The sequence below is a fragment of the Malus domestica genome, chromosome 07 (genome assembly GCF_042453785.1).
Source record: "Malus domestica chromosome 07, GDT2T_hap1".
Classification (NCBI taxonomy): domain Eukaryota; kingdom Viridiplantae; phylum Streptophyta; class Magnoliopsida; order Rosales; family Rosaceae; genus Malus; species Malus domestica.
The window spans coordinates 28,063,727-28,086,817 of NC_091667.1; the positions used below are offsets into that span (position 1 = coordinate 28,063,727).

General features: G+C 38.8%; 2 protein-coding genes across 2 annotated transcripts; both read right to left on the reverse strand.

Annotated features, from left to right (window-relative positions):
• Positions 1-157: 157 nt before the first annotated feature.
• On the reverse strand, positions 158-2,293 carry LOC103435249 (probable E3 ubiquitin-protein ligase RHC2A). Its single transcript, XM_008373639.4, has one exon. The coding sequence runs from the start codon at positions 1,894-1,896 to the stop codon at positions 682-684; it is 1,215 nt and encodes a 404-aa protein (XP_008371861.1). The 5' UTR covers positions 1,897-2,293; the 3' UTR covers positions 158-681.
• Positions 2,294-20,666: 18,373 nt separating this feature from the next.
• On the reverse strand, positions 20,667-22,525 carry LOC103435271 (glycerol-3-phosphate acyltransferase 5). The gene is made up of 2 exons (XM_008373659.4): positions 21,831-22,525; positions 20,667-21,703 (listed from the first exon to the last, which is right to left on the reverse strand). Exons 1-2 carry the CDS (start codon positions 22,401-22,403, stop codon positions 20,777-20,779), a joined length of 1,500 nt encoding a protein of 499 aa, XP_008371881.1. The 5' UTR covers positions 22,404-22,525; the 3' UTR covers positions 20,667-20,776.
• Positions 22,526-23,091: the final 566 nt, after the last annotated feature.

Below are 23,091 nucleotides of genomic sequence, written 5' to 3' on the forward strand. Positions count from 1 at the left end.
ACATTTCCACATTTCCAATGTGAATTCGGCAAAAGCATTATTCCGGAATGATTCGTAATTATGATTCCAAGCAATATTCCCTTCCTCTACGTAATGCAAGAACTCGCGTACGACATGCGTCGCTGATCAAACGGTAAGTTATTAGACCAAATAGTCGTATAGTTAAACTGTTGTATATTAGATAAACAATATTGCATACATTGTCGTATGGTAGAATTTACCGAACAAAAAATGGTTACGCCTTAGGCATTATACATTTTTTGAAAAATTAATGAGAGGTACTATTACTATACTAGGAAGTAGGACGGGAGTAATATGAAAGTAACAAACTGAATCTACCTACAAATTACAAATTCATGAAAATTAAAAGACGTTTTTAATAGAATATTATCTATGAAAAAACACCAAATCTAAATTCTGATTTTAGATTTCAGTCCCTGAAAAGTTGAAATCTCAACTGGAGGTCCTTCTCCAAATTTTTCTGCTTTTCTCTTGGATTTTACTTAAACTAGCTTTAGTAATTTCTTGGGGATTTTCGGGCCCTTTCCCCACAGCTCAATTAATCGTCAATTAATCGGCCAAATCGCGAGCTCAAAAGGTCCTTTCACATTCACTCGTTTTCCCCCCAATATTTACAGCACGAGTGAATCAACGAACGGAAACGACTACATTTTCCACGTGTCACCATCTCACAATACCGCTATTCACGTCCATAGACCAAGTCCTCCGCCGACTTGGCGTCGCCGTCTCCGCCGGTTCCAATTCCATAAACCTCAGTCTTTGATGACTCGTCGACGGAGGTGGCGTCGGCGTCCCAAGCCTCATTTCCGAACCCCTACCCAAACTCGCTGCCGACGACCCACCCCCGCTAAAACAAGCAAACAGATTCATAAAAAACCTCCTCAACCCACCGCTCTGTCGCCGTCTTCCACCATTTCTCGACCACGAAATCCTCCTCGGCGCTCCGCCGCCGCTAAACCCGCCGTCCATCTCGGTATACACCACCGGCAGCTCTCTCTCGGCGCCTCTAGTCCCCCCGCTATATCTCCCCACCGCGAATCCGCCCCCAGGCAGCCTCCAGATCGTAAGACCCGCGTTTTCGTCTTCCTGCTGACCCGGACCCTGACCCGTCTCGGGCGACGAATCGGCCGGCAGCTCGTGCCTGCACACGGGACACGAATTCCGGAGCGCAAGCCACGGCAGTATACAATCGGAGTGGTATATATGCTTACAGGGCATTTCCCGAGCTTCCGTGCCTACTTCGAACGCTTCCTTGCACACGGCGCAGTGATGCTCCGCCGTTATGTGAGCGTCGTCAAGTTTGATCGTTGGCATCGACTCAATCGCCAATCTCGACGCCGATCTCTGCTCGCATCCGCCGATTCCGTTGATCTCAATCTGCGACAGCTGTTCAAGTAGGCGGTCGAACCCGGACCCGAGTAAAAACTCGGACATGCTTGCAGGCAAGGGCCGGAGCCCCGAGCCGCTGCCGTCGTCGTAAAAAAGGTCGAATCCGCGGCCTTCCTCGGTGGTGGCGGCACTGTCCGCCGTTGTTCCGCGTAGGACGATGACTGGATTGAACGGTGAGCGGTCGCCGTTGTTTCGTCGAACTCTTCGAGGTCCCGAAGGACCAGACGCGGTATGATCCGGATTGGAACCGGAGCCATTGTTGGTTCCGATCATGTACATCGCGGCAGCTGGGAACCTCCTGCTGCGGCGCGAGTCCACGTTTCCAGAGCGGGTCGGGTTGTCGATCTCCTCCACGAAGCCACTCTCGCAGTCCGGGCACAACACTGAGGAAGATACGGCGGAGACGGTGGAAACGTCGGCGTCGTTGAAAACCCTAACGAAGCGGCAACATCTGTAGCACCAGTAAGACGGCGTCGCCGCGGACATGGAGACGGCCAATCAACGCTCTCGAGATCGGAAAACAAAACACCACCGCTGAAAGTCCGAACGGGATCGAATTTTCGCAATCGTAAAAGCCCGGTTTGGGAGACGGGGAAAAGAACAAAGCGCCGAGAGAAAAATATATAAAGGGTTTTTTGGGAAGGTCGAATTTGATATTTTGCGCGTTGAAAAGACGAAGACAGAAAAAGATTTATGGAGGTATTAACGGCTAAACCGCGTCGTCTTTGTTAGCGTGGTGAACGCTGTAACTCTCCGACACGTGGGGGCTTGATTGGCTGAGCGCATAACGACGTTTAGTAGCGTTAGATATCAGTCGATCGAGTTTTGGAGGAGACGGCGCGTTCCATGTGGAAACGGAACGGAGTTTCGGAAGCCGCGGGAAGAAAGGGCTGCGCCGTTTTTTCCAGTTGTTAGTTGAGCTATGCAAGCTGGCGCGAAAAGTTAGAGGCTTCTTGTAAATAGGGCGACGTGGCAAGACTTTTCTTATTTTAGATTTTTTTGAATTTATATTTATTTTGTTTTCCTATTTATGGGAAAACGTGTTAGGTAAATGAAACAAATTAAACTCTCCAATAAGACAAAGAAGATAAATTTTTTTATTGTAACAGGAATACAGTTAGTACATCACGTAATTTTATATAAGTGGTGGAAAATTTTATTTTTTAAGTTATTAATTTTTTAACATACATATCACACCATTTATATAGTGACATATGATGTACTACCTTATGTGTCGGTCATACTAAAAAATCTCTCGACAAAGAGTTAAAAATACAAAAATAATTAGATTACTTATCTCACATGACTTTTAAGCTTTTGCCTAGGGGTGGAAAAATTTCCTGAAAATCCCGAACCAAATCGAAAAAATCCCGATCCCAAACCAAAAATTTCCCAAACCGAAATTCCCGAAATTTTTGGGATGATATTCCAAACCGATCCTGAAATTTCGGTACGGGATTCGGGATTGGCTTCTGGATATTTCGGGAATCCCATACCGAACCGAAAATATATAATATTAATTATTATATATATATATATATTTATACATATATATAATCTATATTATTCTTTTATAATTGATGCTAGTAGTTTCTAATTCATGCTCCGCAACCTGGAATGCCCTACACCTTGCATATTTTTCATGTTATGTTTGATATTCATTTGGATTTTATTATTGATGTTACCATGACTGATGATTTCAGAATGCTTGATTCTTTTGTCTCTCAATAGATTGCAAAAAGGGTTTAATGAATTTGAATTTTGACTCTGATAAAAACAGTCAGGCATGCTAGTTTTAGATTAAATGGTAGTGTGAATGAAATGGCATTCCTAGTTCATGAATGTGGTCTTGAATTATATATTTGAACAACAATTCATAATTTCATATTTCAATTTGGGATTCCCGAAAATTTGGTTTGGGATTCGTCTTCAAATTCATGTCCCGAAAAATTTCAGTTTGGGATTCAGGATACTAGTTTCGGTATGGTATCTCTGTTGACCCTAAAAACTACCAAACCTACGTGGCGCGCAGGCCGAGTAATCTATAAGCTAACTACGTCCTTCGGTGAATGCGGGGCGTGCCAACTCGTCGGCCGAGCTCTGCCGATGAGTGAATTTGTTGATGTTGCGTTGGGTGCGTGGCTGACTTCTGCGTCTTGCGATTGCGGCCGAGAAAGGAACACGTCTCAGCCTCTTGGGCTCTCGAACCTGAAGACAAGGTTACTATTCTTACGAAGTTCACAAATCGCCGTCGTCGGATTCGGTCACAGTGATGTTATTCGGTCACAGTGATGTTATTCGTCAGAGTAAACTCTCGCCGAATCGACACCAAAGTGTAAGGGCACAAATACTCAAAGCGAATATAAGTCTTAATAGTGAACGTGGTTCGGCCGTCTGAATGCCGAACTCTAAATCCCACTTGGGAGTATCCAATCATAAAATAACTCGGCGTGCAATGCGCCGAGCTCAATAAACTGTAACACCTCACTTCACCGAGAAGGCTAATGAGATGACCTCAATCAATAAGGATTCGGAAATCCTTCTCGACCGAGACTTGGATAAGTAACCAACCGTCCTCGCTGTAGTGTTGTTGATGCCAACGGAAGATACTGCGAAACCGATTGATTCTACGGTGATAGAGCTATCTATGCCAACTTAAGATATCACCGGTTGCTTTCACAGTGCTGTTGATGCCAACGGAAGATGTGTCAGCGAAAAGAGAAAATAAAAATCTCAAAGTTGTTGAGAGAGTTTCTGCATGGCAGTTGTGTGTTGAATTGGAGATCCTTATATCATTGCCACTGCCTCTATTTATAGATTTTGTAATGCCATGCTTCTTTCATCTTTGCAGAACACCAATCTAACCCAAAGATTGGTTATAATATTTAAATGCCGTGGATTACTGCCATCCAAATTCCCATGCACCATTATCTGCTCCAATTTGCGTCATTATCTTGACTTCAACATTATCCCAAAACCATGCATCATGACTATTCAAACCTCATCATATTAGAAGCCTAGCTAAGCTAGGCCTCCTTTCCTTGCCATATGCATGTTACGGTAGCCATCAATAAAAAATATATATATATATAATCATATATATATATATATATATATATATAGTCGAGTTGCTCTAACCCACACGGTATATTGCTAACAAACCCAAATTAAATCGGACTATTCCACCTGTCTCTCCGTTGAGATATAATTCGAATCATATTGATCTGGTTTAAGAAGATACATATAATTCGTATTAAAAGATAATTATGATAAAAACCATAATATTATCCTTTAACAAAAATATTTTCCTTTTTCCATCTGATGGTTGAGAACTATGCTTACTCAATGGCCTTAATTACACGGGCCGATAGTGTAAAATCGAGTCCAAACATTACCCCCCAGTTTCCTTGAGCTTCGGCTCGTAAGCCGAATGGTTAAGGAAACTGATTTGCTCCTCGGAGTCGCCGACTTCAAGCACCTTAATAGACCACCTCGACCATCCCATAATTGGTGGATGACTTGGTTGGGCCACCGAGAAAACTAGGCCGAGAGAAAAGACCATACTTGGCAACAATACACCCCGCCGAGCTCGGTGTGTATGGTTATGTAATTTTGTAAAGCAGGCCGAGGGGAATTGGGTGTATAACTATTAGGCCAAATTTTTTTTTTTTCAGCCGTCTTCGCAGCAGAAAACACACAATGAAATACATGCCAAAATGTAACGTCTTCTTAGCAAATTTGGATTACTTCCTCGGCCAACTAATATATATATATTTGGATTGTCGCAGTGTTGTTGCCCCCCTTATTTTTCTTATGCATCGGCTTAATTAGCCAGATGATTAAGAAAATAATTTATTCTCTTTTATTTTTGTTTTCTAAATGGAAATAAAAGTAGCCGAACCATAGTCAGGAGGAGGCCAACGATGCTTTAGTCCAAGTCGAGATCTTGTAATAACAAAATTTTGAAATTGATTTTGCTCTACGCCGAAGAAAGAATCATCTCCAAATACTTTTGACTCGGCGAATATTTTTTATCATTGGCTGCCGAATGTATTGAACAATTACTATGCCCCTCGGGCATAATAATTTCGGCTTTTAATTCAAACATCTTAGCCGAACGAGATTTCTCCATATTGGCTTTATTGCCAATAATCATATCAATTGTCGTGGTTTCTTGGGCTAAGCCAATGTTGCGGCCTTGTTCGTCATTGGAGCACTCCTCTGACGAATCATTTTCTGAGTTAATTTGTGGCTTAGAAACTTAAACATTTTCTTCTAAGCCTACCACACTTCCAGTCTCGACCGAAAAAATAGGTGGCCTTTGTTCTTCGGCCAAATTAACAATTTTCTTAGGCCGAATATTGGTTGTGGCCGGAGTGGAAATTTGCCCCCCGGCCTCTTGCCTTTCAGAAATTCTTCCCAATCTCTCGAGAAGTTGTTTTTGCTTCTTTAATAGGCGATGACACTCATCCCTTGAAGCCTGATCAAGATAGATCATGAGAACTTCGTAGTTTTAGCACTGGGTCCCACCGAGCGTGCCAAAATGTTGACCCTAAAAACTAGCAAACCTATGTGGCGCGCAGGCCGAGTAATCTATAAGCTAATTACGTCATTCGGTGAATGCGGGGCGTGCCAACTCGTCGGCCGAGCTTGGCCGATGAGTGAATTTGTTGATGTTGAGTTGGGTGCGCGGCTGACTTCTGCGTCTTGCGATTGCGGCCGAGAAAGGAACACGTCTCGGCCTATTAGGCTCTCGAACCTGAAGACAAGGTTACTATTCTTACGAAGTTCACTGATAGGAGCATATTTATGCGCCTTAGTTAGCTAGTTCTTATGCATTTTCGTTATGTTTTCTTCGTTAAAGTAGTCTTTTAAGCTACTTTCATGTGTTTTCAGGTTAAAGGACGTATTACATGAAATGATGCAAGTTGGAGCTTTTGGAGCAAGAAAGTGAGCTTGGATTGAAAAGGACATGCTTGGAACACAAGGTTGGGATGGAATTGAAGAGTTGAAGATTTGAGGTTTCCTACTTGATGTAGGAAAGCTAAGCCTAAAAGTTTCCATTTTGGGTTGATCTTTCCTAAACCGGAATTGGCAACCAAAGTTTCTAAAAGTTGGAAGTTTCTATTCTTGGAGGTTTCCATTTTCGTGAGTTTCTATTCTTGGCTTTGGGCTTTTAGACGACCTAAACCCGAACTCCTTGTGGACCCTAAGCCTATGCCGCACCTTTCCATTCTAGAAGGCCTATTTTACAAACCCTAGCCCTAGCCCACTTAATTGCCGAACCCTAGGCCTTTGCTCATTAAAATTCTGATTGCTTAACCTATTTTTCTGATGGATTTGTGTTTTAAAGGCCCTAATCTGATTTGCTAGGGTTTCTAAGTGCCTATATATACCACCCTTACACCCTAGCCGCAGATATCTTCCCCTCTCCAAAAAATCAGAAAACCATCTCTCCTTTTCCCCACCTTTTGCCGCAGCCACCATCACCCAAAATCCATCCATTCCAGCCGCCACTCATCCATTCCAGCAACCTACCCCACTTTGCCGCACCACCATACACCTCCCTTACCCTTTGCCGAACCACCATATCATCCCAAATCCATCCCTAAACCGAAATCACATCCAAACAGCCCCTAAACCCTCACTGCCGCAGCAAGGAGAAGAAGAAAGAGGTGCTTTCTGTGCAGATTTCAAAGTGGACTTCTTTGGCATTTTAGGTGTAATCTTTCTTATGTCTTTGATGTTTCAATTCAATAAACTTTGTGTTGTGAGTATGAGGAACTAAACCCCCTTAGTTGGGGGGTGATTCGAAACCATGTACATGCTTGCAATTTGATTCGATTACATTCAGTTGTTATTTCATAAGTTATGGATTCAATTCGTTCATCTATTTGATTGATAACTTATTTGTGTATGTTGATTGAGAGTGCACGCTTAGTTTTCATGCATGAATATGATGCTAGATTATGAGGGAGTTTCACCTAATAGTTACAATCTTATAATCACAAGTAGTGAAGATCGCTTGAAAACGATCGCGTTGAATGAATTCTTAGCATAAGTTTCATGCAATTCATAGTAACAAATGCTTCGTCAATGCTTATGTTTTTCATAGAACGTAATGATTCTTGCTTGTATCTCTATTATGCAATTCATGTAGGGAACTTGTAGGGAATGTTTTGGGTTGTCGTATGCAATCATCCAACTTAATAACTTGTGGAAAAACTGAGGGTTAATTAGTGCAATTCACGGTTAACTTGGGGCGTTGAGTATTCATAGTTTATCGGAAGAACAACTGAAAATCGTTTTGTTTGCAAGTGTGACATGTGTGGAGAAGAACCTCCTAACTAGCCTTTTAACCATCTATTTCACCAAAATCGTTTTTACAATCTGTTTTCTTTAGTTTAATTTTCGTCAAAACAAAATCCCCCTTTATTTTAGAGTCCTAGATTAGTTAGAAAGTGTTTTGATTTGTGTTTCTAAGTATTTTGATTCAAGTTTTCATCAAATTTCGTCCAAATTAGTGTAGGTGCTCAAAACTGCCCAGAAAGTGGTTTTTAGGCAGTTTTGAGCCTTCTAGTTGCTGTTTTGGTTTTTAGGTTTGTTTAAGTGTTTTAACTTTTAGTTTTGCATTCTTTGAGTCTAGTTTAGTGTTTTTAACTTTGTTTTTGAGTGTTTAAGTCAGTTTCCAAGCGTTTAGCAATCCCTCCTAATCCCCGGTCTAGAACGATCCCTACTTACATCTTTGCTACAATTTGACAAAAAGAGGGTTTAATTTGAGTGCTTATCTATTTCGCATCATTCACAAATCGCTGTCGTCGGATTCGGTCACAGTGATGTTATTCGTCAAAGTAAACTCTCACCGAATCGACACCAAAGTGTAAGGGCACAAATACTCAAAGCAAATATAAGTCTTAATAGTGAACGTGGTTCGGCCGTCTGAATGCCGAACTCTAAATCCCACTTGGGAGTATCCAATCATAAAATAACTCGGCGTGCAATGCGCCGAGCTCAATAAACTGTAACACCCCACTTCGCCGAAAAGGCTAATGAGATGACCTCAATCAATAAGGATTCGGAAATCCTTCTCGACCGAGACTTGGATAAGTAACCAACCGTCCTCGCCGCAGTGCTGTTGATGCCAACGAAAGATACTGCGAGACCGATTGATTCTACGGTGACAGAGCTATCTATGCCGACTTAAGATATCACCGGTTGCTTTCACAGTGCTGTTGATGCCAACGGAAGATGTGTCAGCGAAAAGAGAAAATAAAAATCTCAAAGTTGTTGAGAGAGTTTGCGCAGGGCAGTTGTGTGTTGAATTGGATGTCCTTATATCATTGCCGCTGCCTCTATTTGTAGATTTTGTAATGCCATGCTTCTTTCATCTTTGCAGAACACCAATCTAACCCAAAGATTGGTTATAATATTTAAATGCCGTGGATTACTGCCATCCAAATTCCCATGCACCATTATCTGCTCCAATTTGCATCATTATCTTGACTTCAACATTATCCCAAAACCATGCATCCTGACTATTCAAACCTCATCATATTAGAAGCCTAGCTAGGCTAGGCCTCCTTTCCTTGCCATATGCATGTTACAGCAGCCATCAATCAAATATATATATATATATATATATATATATATATATATATATATATATATATATATATATATATATATATACAGGGAGCTTAAGGGGAGGGATCCCCATTTTTTCAAAAAAAATGGGGACACGCTCCCCACCATTAGATTGACTTTAATGAAATTGTGTGGTTGAGATTAAAACACAGGCCATAGAATCTCAACCACATGATTTCATTTAATTCAAATCCAACGGTAGAGAGCGTGTCCCCATTTTTTTGAAAAAATGGGGATCCCTCCCCTTAAGCAATTCCTATATATATATATATATATATATACATGAATTGCTTAAGGGGAGGGATCCCCATTTTTTCAAAAAAAATGGGGACACGCTCCCCACCGTTAGATTGACTTTAATGAAATTGTGTGGTTGAGATTAAAACACAGGCCATAGAATCTCAACCACAAGATTTCATTTAATTCAAATCCAACGGTGTGGAGCGTGTCCCCATTTTTTTTGAAAAAATGGGGATCCCTCTCCTTAAGCAATTCCTATATATATATATATAGCCGAGTTGCTCTAACCCACACGGTATATTGCTAAAAAACCCAAATTAAATCGGACTGTTCCACTTGTCTCTCTGTTGAGATATAATTCGAATCATATTTATCTGGTTTAAGAAGATGCATATAATTCGTATTAAAAGATAATTATGATAAAAACCATAATATTATCCTTTAACAAAAATATCTTCATTTTTCCATCTGATGGTTGAGAACTATGCTTACTCAACGGCCTTAATTACACGGGCCAATAGTGTAAAATCGGGTCCAAACAATCTCATACCAAACCACCCCTACTTTTGCCTATGTCTTCAAATTAGCACATTGTTTTGATATTTTTATGTTTATTATTTTTATTTTTGGAAGAAAAGAGAACAAAAAAAATTGTCGTTTTCGATCCGACTCCATTTATTTCTACTCATTAGTTTATAAGATCGAAATAGAACTATTAGATTAATGAAATATAGATAACCTAAGTTAGAAATTTTAAATTGAACACTCGTTAAAAATAAATTTAAATTAATTATTATAATTAATTTATTACGAATTTAACCACTCACTCACATAAAACTAAAAGGTTAGATCTAGGTTGTTATGAAGTCACTAAGACTCCCTTCTATCTCTCTTTAGAAACCACATGAAATTCTCTCTGGTTTCTTAATCTGCAATCACCCTTGCAGTTGGACCTAGCCTTAGGCCTGGGTTTCGGTGGCTACCTTGTCAAATCTCCTTCCTCTTTCCCTCATTCTCTTGTTTTCTTTTTCTCTTTTTCTCTTTTTCATTTTTTCCCTAAGATTTTTCTCGGCTTCCGTGAGCTCTATTTCCATTTTTTCCGTGAGTTTTGTCTCACCTTTGGGCTTCATGTCCCTCCTCTCTACTCCTCCCTATCCTATGACCATTACTTTCCATACTCAAAACTCCACCTCCCTCACTTTTTCCCTTTGCCTCCCTTCCTCATAATTCATACCCTCCCGATCCTTTGCTCTGATCTGCTGACTCTAGGCCAGATATGGTTGCCAAGTTTAATTCTTTCCCTCACGTTCCTTCCCATAACCAGCTTGCCGGATTTATCTCAAGGCCAAATGTTTTGCGGCTACGGTTAAAGTAAGGGTATTTTTACATACCCCTTATCCTCACATTCTATCCATGTGTTACTTTGTTTATATATATTTGCAAGGATTGGTGAGTGGGTTTTGGATTCGGTGACTATCTCTTGGTTTTGCGTCTATGGTGAAGAAATCTGGATGTGGTGTGCTTTTGGTTACAGGTTTTGTACTTTGGTGTGGCGATGTCCAAGGGCGAAGCCAAGATTTTTTTCTTGGGTGGGCTAGCTGAAAATAGTACCATAAAACCATATGTTTATTTTTTTGCTCATATAAAATTATATAATAATCAATATAAAATAACAACAATATAATATAAACTATTCCTAAAATCATAACCGTAAATGATAAATTCAAGGACCATATAAAATTAACCTACTAATTATATCAAGAATAAGTAAATAAAGTGATTAAGAACATACCAAAGGTGACATTCATTGGAAAATCGCAACAGAAAGTAAGGAATTGCGTAGATAGAGATTTAATTGTGGATTTAAAAAAAAAAATATTTCATTGAGTAAGAAACACAAAGACTAAAGTACATAGGGTAAATGGTCTTTTTGTTTAAAGAATAGGATAAAAGGGGACTGGAGATATAACTAATTTATAATTTTTAACATAAAACGTATTATTTACTACATATCCTCTACTAAATATACATTAAATAATAATACGTATTGAAATTGAGTAGGCTATAAGCATGAGTTTACAAAAGAATAATTCTATTCACAAACCCATTTTTACCTCTAACACAGCCTTATTAATTTTGTATCTGTGATCATTTTCAATTCATTCGATCCGAACAACCGAAAATTAAGAGGAGTGTGTGAGTAGTAAAAATGAGTCCATGGATAACACTACTCTTACAGAAAATCTCCCTGGGCTACAGCCCACCCTAGGCTTATGGGTGACTACGTTATTGGCGATGTCTTGGTCGGTTTCACCACTCGGTCATTTTCTTTAGTGTTGTAGTTTCGGCAGATGCTGGCATGACTTTTGTGGTGGTGACATAGTCGGACGCTACTTTATGCGATTGGAGATTAGGGATTCGGGTTTTTGTTTTGGAGTAAATTGTAGCAATGGTCCCTCAATTTTAATCAAATTAGAGCAATGGTCCCTCAACTAAAAATCCATTACCATTGGTCCCCCAACTTATCAAAATGTGTAGCTATAGTCATTTTCATCAATTTCGTCAAAATTGTGTCAAAATAAGTTATGTTGGAATAACCATTTATATAATTAGGGTCCCTCAACTCATCAAAGTGTGTAATTATGATCTTCTTTGTCAACAACGTCAAAAATTTTGTCAAAATTAGTTATGTTGGAAGGACCATTGCTACAATTGAGTTAAAGTTAAGAGATCATTTATCCAGTTGAATTAAAGTTGAGGGATCAATGGTAATGAATTTTTAGTTGAGGGACCATAGCTGCACGTTTTGATGAGTTGAGGGACCAATGGTAATGAATTTTTAGTTGAGAGATCATTGCTCTAATTGAGTTAAAGTTAAGGGACTATAACTACAATTTACTCTTTTGTTTTACTCATTTAATGGGGCTAAGCTTTTATGTATCTGGTTTCCCCCAATGTATTTGGATTATTTTACCTTCCTCTGTGTTTGCCTATAACCTTCTTTCACTTTAATGAAGTTTACATTTCAGATCAAAAAAAACAAAAAAAAAAAAAAAAGACCACTCACTCTCTTGGAAGGTAAAAATGGGTCTAAATGGGCGAGCCGGAGTGAGAAGCGGCTCGTCTGAGGATGCGAATGTGGCACGGCTAACTAGCTGAGTCATGATTTGAACTAGTTCGTTGCCCAACACGTCATCATCGTCATTTCCTCACATCGCATGCTTCTTTGTCTTTTTATCATTGAATGCCTACGCTTTCCATTCACACATTCATTTTGTATTTTAATTAACGTCGTAACAAAGACATTGTTTTGTATTTTATGTGTAAACTTCCTTTAAAATTCAGTCCAAATTTCAATTAAAAAAATTAGGACATCTAAATTTGCGTCAAAAAAATGAGTTGCTACTAGGTTAAGTTCAATTTTACCTTTTATTCACTAGTATTTGTATCTCATTTTAAAAATTTAAAACTAAATTAAAACATTCTAATTTCATGCATTTTTTAAAAAATTTGAATATTTAAAAATGAGTTTATTTTCAATCTTTTTAATAACTTCCGACAAAACATTAAAATTAACATAAACTCACATGTGTTGTGACATATGTTCTTATCAATATGTGATTGTGTAAATCCTAAGTAAAGATAAAGTAAGGATCCTTTAGGGTCTAGAAGATCTTTCCTAATATACTTTGTATTACTTGGATAGCAAGTTTCTCTCATCCTAATTACTATAAATAAAGGCACAAAGACTAGGGAATTAACATACAATTCCTCAAGCCTATTCTTCATCTCTCTCTTCCCTTTGCCGCACCTCTCTAGTAAATATAGGCCACAACACGTTATCAGCACGCTCTTTACGCTGTGCTAAAGAGAATTTATTCATCTTCAATCAGGAGAGTATTACGTTTTAATTATTTTTAATTGGTTAAATTTTGATTATATTGAATTCATATACTTTTATTGATTCAATTTATTTTTCTTCTTAAGTTGAACGTGATACAAGCTTGAAGATAAAAGCCAAAATTGAAGAAAGAACTCCTACAAACCCGTTCACCATATTTATCACGCAATCCAGGTTCTTCTAAAACAATGGTGTTTATCTTGATATTTTTTCAACCTTGATTGCATGAACCTTCACCATAATGCATGACCCAACTTTACGATTTACGAATTTTAGATTCTACATAAATTGTTTATGCATTATAATCATAATATTGCTATTATATGAATTAAATATGTGTGAATACAGAAACAAAATGAAAGAAAAAAGGGTTGCTGAAACCCTAGAACTCGTAATGGGCTTAAATGCCCTAGTCTTCTTTAAACTGGGCTTAATTAACATATCCTCAGCTTAAGCATACAACTCGTTCTGGAGTCGCTGAGCCAAAGCTTGCGCTAAGCTAGAGACATGGGTCAGAATAACTTGTCGTTCGTACCATCTTCTCCGTCCACCTCATCGCAATTGTGTGATGTTCAGTTGAAATATATGATTTCCGACAAACATAGACAACATGCAATCGTTTCCAGGTGAGACCCACAATTTTTCGATGACCTAAAGTCATCACAGTGGTGAAAGCCGACGACTAGATGTCGTCCAATCTCCTCCCCAAGATTCAAGCTTTGAGTTTTCCTTCAAAATCTCCGCGGAAATCAAGATTTCTCACTCCTCAGATAGTTTGGAACATCATCTTGACGTAACCCCGACATCATCTGCTTGGGAATAACCGCCGCCTGCAGCGCCGTGCCTTGTTTTGTCGTCGGCAGCACACCCAGCCTTCGCTAGGATGTCCCCAACCCGACTCGAGGCCTTGGGCCTCTTTGTTTGTGCTCAGCCCATGGCTTGGGCCTAAGGCTTGGTTCTCAATTTTTCTTGGGCCCTCAGTTCTTTGGGCCAGGTCTTGACAACATACCCCAAGAGAACAAAATAGGCAACCAGCCCAGTTTGGCTATCTTACCAGTTTTGGGCCTTTTATTTGTTTTCCAGCCCATTTGTTTTTTTTTTTCAGATTGGACCTGCAGTCTAATTCGTGTGAAAAAAAAAAGTTTTTCTTTTGGGCCTGTTTACTTAGCCCATATGAAACCCTAAACCCTATAAATCGGGATTTGATTTTGCACTTTTTCTTTCTTAGCCCATATTTGGGCCTGGGTTCTATTAACCCAATTTTTCTCCAATTAAAATAATATATATATATATATATATATTTTTTTTTTTGGGACCCGAAGCTCCATATTTTTTTAAGGCCATTTCCCTAAACTTTCACACAAAGGGTCCTGAAGTTTCTTAAAGCTACCCACTATAATATATTGGTTTTCTCTTGCTTTATATATTTCTATCTTGTATATATTGCGTTTGTTTGCAGGTATAGTTCATAATTCTGAACCTGAAGTTTCGGAAATGTGCCATAGAAACTTGAAGTTTCTTGACGCGCAACACTCATGTTGAGACCCGAAGTTCTCCATGCTTAAATCTGCTTAAACCAAACCATGTCTTTGAACCTGAATGTTCTAAACTTTGATGTTTATGGAAATTTTATTTCCTAAAACACCAATCACATTCTTGTTTCCGTCATTCAGCGTATTGTCAACCCTTAACAAGTTCGATTTCACTGATTTGAAAGTTTCAAAAAAGAAACTACTTTATGTCGATACAAGACATGACACCTTGCTTGACTATGACTAGTTGTGAAATCATTGTAGCAAATTCTTTATTTGAAGACTTATGCCTGAAGCATAATCAAGTGGAAGTACCTCATTGCTGAGGACTCCATGGCTCTTTGATCCACTATGGATCGTTTCAAATCATGAAAAGATGAAATCTTGCTTGAAGCAAAACATGATTGAAACCTTTACGTCCATGAATAGGTACAATTCTGAAGTTTATATTCGATCGAATTTTGACTGGAAGAAAATCTTTCTAGTCCTTTTATATCTAAATTGCTCTTGAAGTAGCAGTATAAAGAGTGGAAGTTTACCAATTTCTCGGATCTGATTACTACTACACTTGTGAGAGAAGGGTACCCCAGCAATTTTGCTGGGAGCTACCGAACGGTATAGATCCAATTTCGGCTAGAGTTTACCGAATGAAGGTGCTTTGCTTCGGCAGGGATGCACCGAACAATAATGCTCTACTTTGGCAGAGGCCTTCCAAACCCAAATCTGGGTCCGTCTCTTTCTCACAATCCCATTTTCGAGTTTGTTTTACAACATATGGTAGAATCAGGCATGCCCAGAGGTTGTATCATGCCCGAAGAATGATCTCTGGCACCTAAAAACTTCAAGAATATGGGATAGTATTCCAAACCTCAACCCTGCATAATCTAATTCAGTTTTGACGAAATAGATCAATGGTTATGCAATTTTTTCGTGCTTTTACCAATGTTGTTGAGGAGTACCATTCTCGTAGTCATTATGTGATACTAATTTTGCTTCACCTAACACATTTGGAAGAGCAAAATTTGACACGAAAGGCCTTATTGGCCGAATCCCCTTCTATATTTGGTTTACTTTGTGAATAATTTGTTTTATTCTCGGATTTAAGATTGGTATTTAGCTGTCACTATTATTCTCGAATAAAAAAGTTAATTAACAAAAATTACCACATGTGACTACAATTAACTCATGCTTAGGTATGTTTTGTGGGGAAGTTAGATGTCTGGTTCTATGCTAACTTTATACCTAATCATCCCTTGACAACCTTTTAGGCTTATCCAACCTGATTGTGGGGCATGTCACTGTCCTATATTGTCAAATGATACTAATTTTACCATAAAGGGAAGCCTTATACTCATTCGTTTTGGAAGAACGCCATTTTTGAGCTTTAAAGATATTTGAGAGTATTATTACCATATTGAAACCAATGTAGAAAAATGGAGTAAAATTCCTTGGCATATTACCATATTGCACTTCCTACGAATATAGCTAAATGCATATTCTAGAGAAGATGGAACACTTAACGAGTGGATTACACCCATTCAGGCCCATTATGTGGCCGGCCAGAAGCCGCCCGCTATTCCTAAGGAATTTTGTTATGGATGTACGTTTGGGATATCTAGGATGATCTATGATGTGCCGTTTTGGACATCATTTTATTCGAAGTAAAGACATCATACCTGGATGCATATCATACCTTAGCACCCTTCATCTTTCTATAAAGGATTCAAAAAATGGACATTAATGGACTGATTCAACCACCCTGCGGACCATTTAGATACTTTATAGTATTGGTTGATGCTTTTACACGTTGGTCACACGTGTGGCTGTTGTCCACAAACTGCATTCTCCATACTGGTAGCTCAGATTAACAAGCTCAGGGCTCACCACCCTGATTATCTGATCAAATTTATTTGATTTGATAAGTTGGGGAATATACATTGAAAACTTTAACTTTCAATGTATATTGCATGTCGGTTGGGTTTTGAAGTTGAACATTTAAGTCCCATGTTCATACCCAGAACGACCCAGCAGAAGCATTCATTAAACGTCTTCAAATGATTGCGCAATCGATTGGTCATATGTACCAAAGTTCCCGATCTCTGCTTGGGGCCATGCAATATTGCAAGCAACCTTGTTGGTCCGCCTGAGGCCCGTCACGACCCAACCTTTAAAGCGCGTGTCAGTTAGTTACCATATACGAACCCGACATATCGCATATGCGCGTCTTTGGTTGTGAAGTCTATGTGCCATTTGAGCTGCCCTTACATACAAAAGAAAAATGGGTCATCAGGGAATGATGGAAATCTATGTTGGTTATGATTCTCCCTCTAATATTCGCTACTAAGAACCTTTAACATGCGATCTCTTTACCGCTCGTTTTGCAGATTGTCACTTTTATGAAACAGTCTTCCCGTCGTTAAGGGGAGATAAGAACGTCAACGTTCATAAAAGAACGACGCGAATTATCGTGGACATCTCCACTATGTCTCATATCGATTGCAATCTAGATCGTCAGGGTATAACCAGACACTTCCTCTGATCCAGTAAAAGTGACGAGATCATATATACCAGCTGCAAATGTGCATGCAAAGATATGTACCAAATGTACAACGGACCTTCGACCCGAAGGTAGGAACGCCACAATTGTGGCCGACCTTCGTACATTGGCGGCTAGCTAATCAATCTGTCATGCGCCAGAAGCGTGGCAGATTACTCGGTTCGAGGATTCACTTCCCAAAAAATGGAGGAACGTGGCACGAACGAATATGTCCCTCAATCGTTGTCTTGATCCTTATCATCTCATGAGATTAAATTCGGATTACTCCCGAGACCTGAAGTTCTTGGTCCTGTATACTAGTTTGGATAAGATATGAAATTGGAATGAGATTATCATAAATGATGTTTCATTTATATGGTAACTACTGATGTAAATGAAAAACGATGATAACGAACCACATTCCGTTGATTAATGTCGACGTAGAACTGATTGGTCAACTAGAAGAATCAATTGATGACGAATGAGATGAATGAAATAGTTCAAAATGATGCCTTGTGGCATAAGGTTTCTTTCATACGCCATGTGATTGATTGCAACATTATAAACGTGGTTGTAGTATCTCTGGGATCTTGATATGAACCTACATGGAGTTTCCAAAGGACTTACATATACTGATTCAAATAGTTCTAGACCACAAGAACACCCTATCAGTTCTGATGAGGCCTTCACTTTATGGATGCAGAATTATCCGGACGGATGTGGTATACCCGTCTAAGTGAATATTTGATCAATTAGGGATATATGCCCCTGCGTGTACAAAACACTAAAGTTAACATAAACTCACCTGTGTTGTGACATATGTTCTTATCAATATATGATTGTGTAAATCCTAAGTAGAGATAAAGTAGGAATCGTTTGGGGTCTAGAAGATCTTTCCTAATATACTTTGTATTACTTGGAGAGTAAGTTTCTCTCCTCCTAATTACTATAAATAAAGGCACAAGGACTGGGGAATTAACATACAATTTCTCAAGCCTATTCTCCATCTCTCTCTTCCCTTTGCTGCACCTCTCTAGTAAATATAGGCCTTAACAACCTGCATAATATATAAAATGTACAAAAACATAATACAATTAGTATGTGATATGAGTTTATTATAAGAAAACAATTACGAATTGGGTTTAAAGCATGAATAAGAAGAAAAAAAAAACAATAAATAAATAATAATCCTAAACTCAAGGAATCGGACCTATTTCAATAAAATGGATTATTCTTAATAAGGACTCGAAAATTATGAATTCACTTGTCATTTTTGCACTAAAGTTCGAATATCTTTCTCCGCAATTTACTTGAACTTAGCATTCACTTTTATAAAGAAAAATATATTCACATACAAAAATGTACACATCAATCCTTTTTGTTACCAATTTTGTATAGTAAAAAATCAAATAAAATTACTCTATACTGATTTATTATGACTAATAATACTATCTATGATAAATTGTAAAATTCTAAATTTAATCTATTTCTAACAGGATTAAGATATATGGAAATGATCAACACACATCTTATTTAGTTTCATACACATCCTTATTTAATTATAACCGTTGATTCTGTTTGATTAGAAATAAAGACAGGTATGAAAGGTTTGATAGGATGTTTCCAAGATATATCGTCAAATCATTTATAAATTATTCAGTAACAAAAATGTAAGGAAAATGCTTTGAGTAATTTGCATAGAACTTTATATAGAAATTCAGAACGAGGGTTTCGATTGGGTTCCCGATAATAATTGAAAACGCCAGATTCTTCTGGTTTCGGTTGCAACTGTGGAACGAGTTCTTGATACTGATAATTTGAACAAACCCACGATTAATTGCTGGAATATTGTAAAATATTTACAATTTTCTGATGCTTTTCGTTAAAATAATCCTTAATCCACTAATCAATAAGGTGTGTGTGTGTGTATGTATTAAACAATCCATTTGAAAACTGTGTGCAGACGAAATTATTGGTTTGATCACTCATGCAATTATTTTATTGTGAACTTTAACAAAAAGATCTAGCTACTGTTTATTTTAACGAAAAACTACATTTTTACACTAAAAAATCAATCATGGTACTATTCACTTTACCCTTTATTTTGTCCTTATCGTTAAAACTCAAAATTTTCAAATCATTTTCATTAATTTTTTCTTATTTTCGCATACATTCTTTTTTGGGTGTATATGATTGTTTATTTTTAATATTTTCAATTAAGAAAGAATCGTGGTAAAAAGAGAGAAATTATTTTGGGTGCAGACTAAGCCCAAAAAATAAAAGACTAGCTAGCAATATCACGGCCCAAGGTCTGGCCCACTCTATAATCCTCCGAAATAACACCACAGGACTTTAAATAATTGCATAATATAACCGCTGATCAAAGTAAAGATCATTGATCATCAATCACAAAACAGTAGTCTGAGAATCACATTCCACTCCAAATATCTACAGCCTGAAGAAAGTGGCCTAACTTAGGTATAAACTTATGCAAGGTCATTGTAACCACTAATCGTCCACTAATCAAAGTAAAAATAATTGAGATTTCAACATAAAATCAATTGGTAATAAAAGGAGCAGTCTAACTTAGGTATAAACCTATGCAAGGTCCCTCCTCCATCAATATGAGATTCATTCTTAACACGACCCTTCACTAATGGTGAATTTTCAAGCTTAATACGTGGACAACTCAATGGAGTGACGGGGGGCGCATGGGGCCATTTGTCTTCACAAATAGGACAACCTGCTCTGATACCATGAAGAAAGTTGAGGTTCCACCATAAAACCAATTGGCAATACGAAGAGTAACTTAACTTATTTATAAGCCCCTACAAAATCTCTCCTCCTATCAATATGAGATTCATTCTAACACATACTTCATCCCAAACAAGTTGAAAATAGAAAAAAGAGAAATTTGTAACCAAACACCTTATGAAAAAGGTTAATTACAACAAAAAAAACCCAAAGTAAGCACATGGTTAATTTACACCCAATCAAAATCATCATATACTTTAATTAACAATTAAAAAAGGTCCCAAAATCAGTTAAAAACAAAATGATCAGCATTTACAATCATATACTTTGTACCGTTTGGTACGCAGATGGGACGGAACGGGACGGGACGGGACGGAACAGAACGGGACGGGACGGGACAGAACAGATGATGTAAATATTGAAAAAGAAAAGGAGAAATTTTTTCATAAAATGTTATAAATTTGTGTTCCACGGATGTGGAACGGGTCGTTCCAGGGGGAAGAGGTGGAACGAAAAATCAGCCAAATTTCGTCCCATGAGACAACCCGTTCCACAGTTTTTAGGCGCACCAAACGTGGGACGGAACGGCTCGTCCCGTTCCGTCCCGTCCCGTCCCATGTACCAAACGGTACCTTATTGAACAATCCAAGAAATAATAATTAATTAACCGAATACAAAAAATAAAATTACAAATTAACCCCGACGAAATTAATATTCATTTGTACATCCACGTACGGCGGTCCTAGAAACAACGAAATCTTATTCTTTCATTGTCTTAGGGTTAAAGATGCTCACCATCTTCTTAAACTGATCGACAAACGAAGTATACGAAACGGTACCATCATTCCCTGCAAGCACTTTGTACTTGTCCTTCCTTGTGAAGTTGGTGCACTCAAACCCTAACGTGGAGGCCAAGATTCTTTGCACGTAATTTGCAACATCATGAGGGCTTTTTCCAGACGAACACGTGGCTTCCACAGGCAACTGGTTCAAGAACGTAACTTCGTAAACTGGCCTAGGGTTCATGAAGAAGAATATGGGGTCCAAAGCTTTCCAGCCCTTAGCTGTCGTTGCATGGAAAAACCCTACCCTGTAGTTCATGGCCACCGGGACGATTCGGTTTGTAAGCTCAGCAAAGAGTGCACTAAACCTCAAAAGAAAAGGTTCACGACACGTCGTTCCTTCGGGGCAAACCACCAAGTCCCCTTTGGTTAGTTCACGCTTGATTCTCTCAGCATCGACATGCCGAACACGAGTTAATCGAACGGTGGGGATTGGGGATAAGAGCTCTGATAGTCGAGAGATAGAGTATGTGACTGCTGGAATTCTACGTTTAAGTACGGCGGAGAGAATAACGGGATCCATTAGGGTTCGGTGAGTGCAGACGAATAGCACGCCGGAGTTTCCACCGGAGAAGGGCGGTGGGGTTTTGCCTTTCACAATGACTTTGCCCCCAAATAGTTGAGACATGTAGGGTATAGCCCTCATCGGCAATATCAATCCCATGAATAAGCGAATGAAGGCAAGTGAGATGCCTAGTGGCATCCATAGGAGGATTAAGAGGGCAGTTGTGGGCGTTGGGCGCTTGACTAGTCGACCATCGTGGAAGATCACTGGGAGTGGTCGGAGGACTTGCTGCTCATCATGCTTTTTGTTGGTGATCATAAATGGTGGGTGGGTTTCTTTCTGCAGAGACAAGCCATGCAGGCATAATTAATTTACTCCATTAGTACGTACGGGACCAAGAATTTACTTAATTAGTTAGCATGTACCATTATGTTATGTGCTACATAATTAATTAGTTAGCACGTACCTTGCATAGGGATAAAAATGAAGAACCAGATGATGAAGTCCTTCCCAACCCTAACGTCGGTTGTTCCTCATCCACAAACAGATTGGCCACTCGGTTGTATATGTTAACTTCACCTTTAACGAAGCCGGTTGCAAACCCAAATCGGTTTACAACAAGCTCACTACCAATAACTTCATCAGCTCTCAAATGCTCCTTAACAAACCTGTCCACCATAATCCTTGGCATCTTAGTCACCACAACCCTCCTATCATATGAGCTAAACACTTTCCAAACCTCCATATCTAAATCATCCATGTAAAACTTTGGCAAAACCGCTCTAGCCACGGACTCAATCTCTGATTTTGGAATACCAAAAACAGCCACAAAAATCATTAGCCTATGCCCGGCTTCCTCCATGCCTATCATCTCCAGAAACCGAATAACCGGCCACATCATTAACAAGGCGGCAAACCGTATCAAACCCGACGCCTCAAATGCTACCAACATGAAGTAGGAGAAGGGGTCAGGATCCCTTAGAAGTGTTCCTTCGAGCTCCGAGACGATAGACTCCATTGAGCTAGTAATTGTTTGCATTTGTTTTTCTTGGCTTTCTTGTTTTTCTCGGTTTGGGATTAATTAAGCCAAGGATCATGTGGTTATAAGTGCTATATTTGGCTTGGGTTATGAGTACTTGACTGGTTAGAACAATGTAGGAATGAATCGGTTTATCAGTTTACAACAACCCTAATTACTTTATAAGAACTTTTGTGTTTGTGATCAGTCTTTCTCACTCTAATTCGATCTCTTTGCTTTTGCGTTTTTGAGGTGGATGTAGCTGCAACGAAAAAAGTATTATACGCCACGTAAATACACGCAAAAGATGGATTACTTAACCCCAACAACTTTGTGACGTGGGCGTTTAATTTGTGATTCAAAAAGTCCATCTGTACACACCTACTAGTAGGTCTGACTTGGTGCCTTTACTTAGGTCACTTACTTTTAACATTTTACAACGTACGTGATTAGAGTTCATGTTATTCGATCAATCTTCGTATATAAGGCTTGCAAAGAGTTGTGTAACAATGGTTTGGTCACCCCACGTTCATGTTGCATGGGGAATTAAGACTCCAATTACCCAATATAGCTGTCTGATGAGGAAATTTCTGCGAAATTTCGGTTTCGATTGTCTCTTTTGGTTTTTTTCCACATTTTAGATTTTGATGTATATAGTTTTGTATGGCATTTCCTTGTTCTTAATAGAAGCAACTGAGTTTCTTCTTTC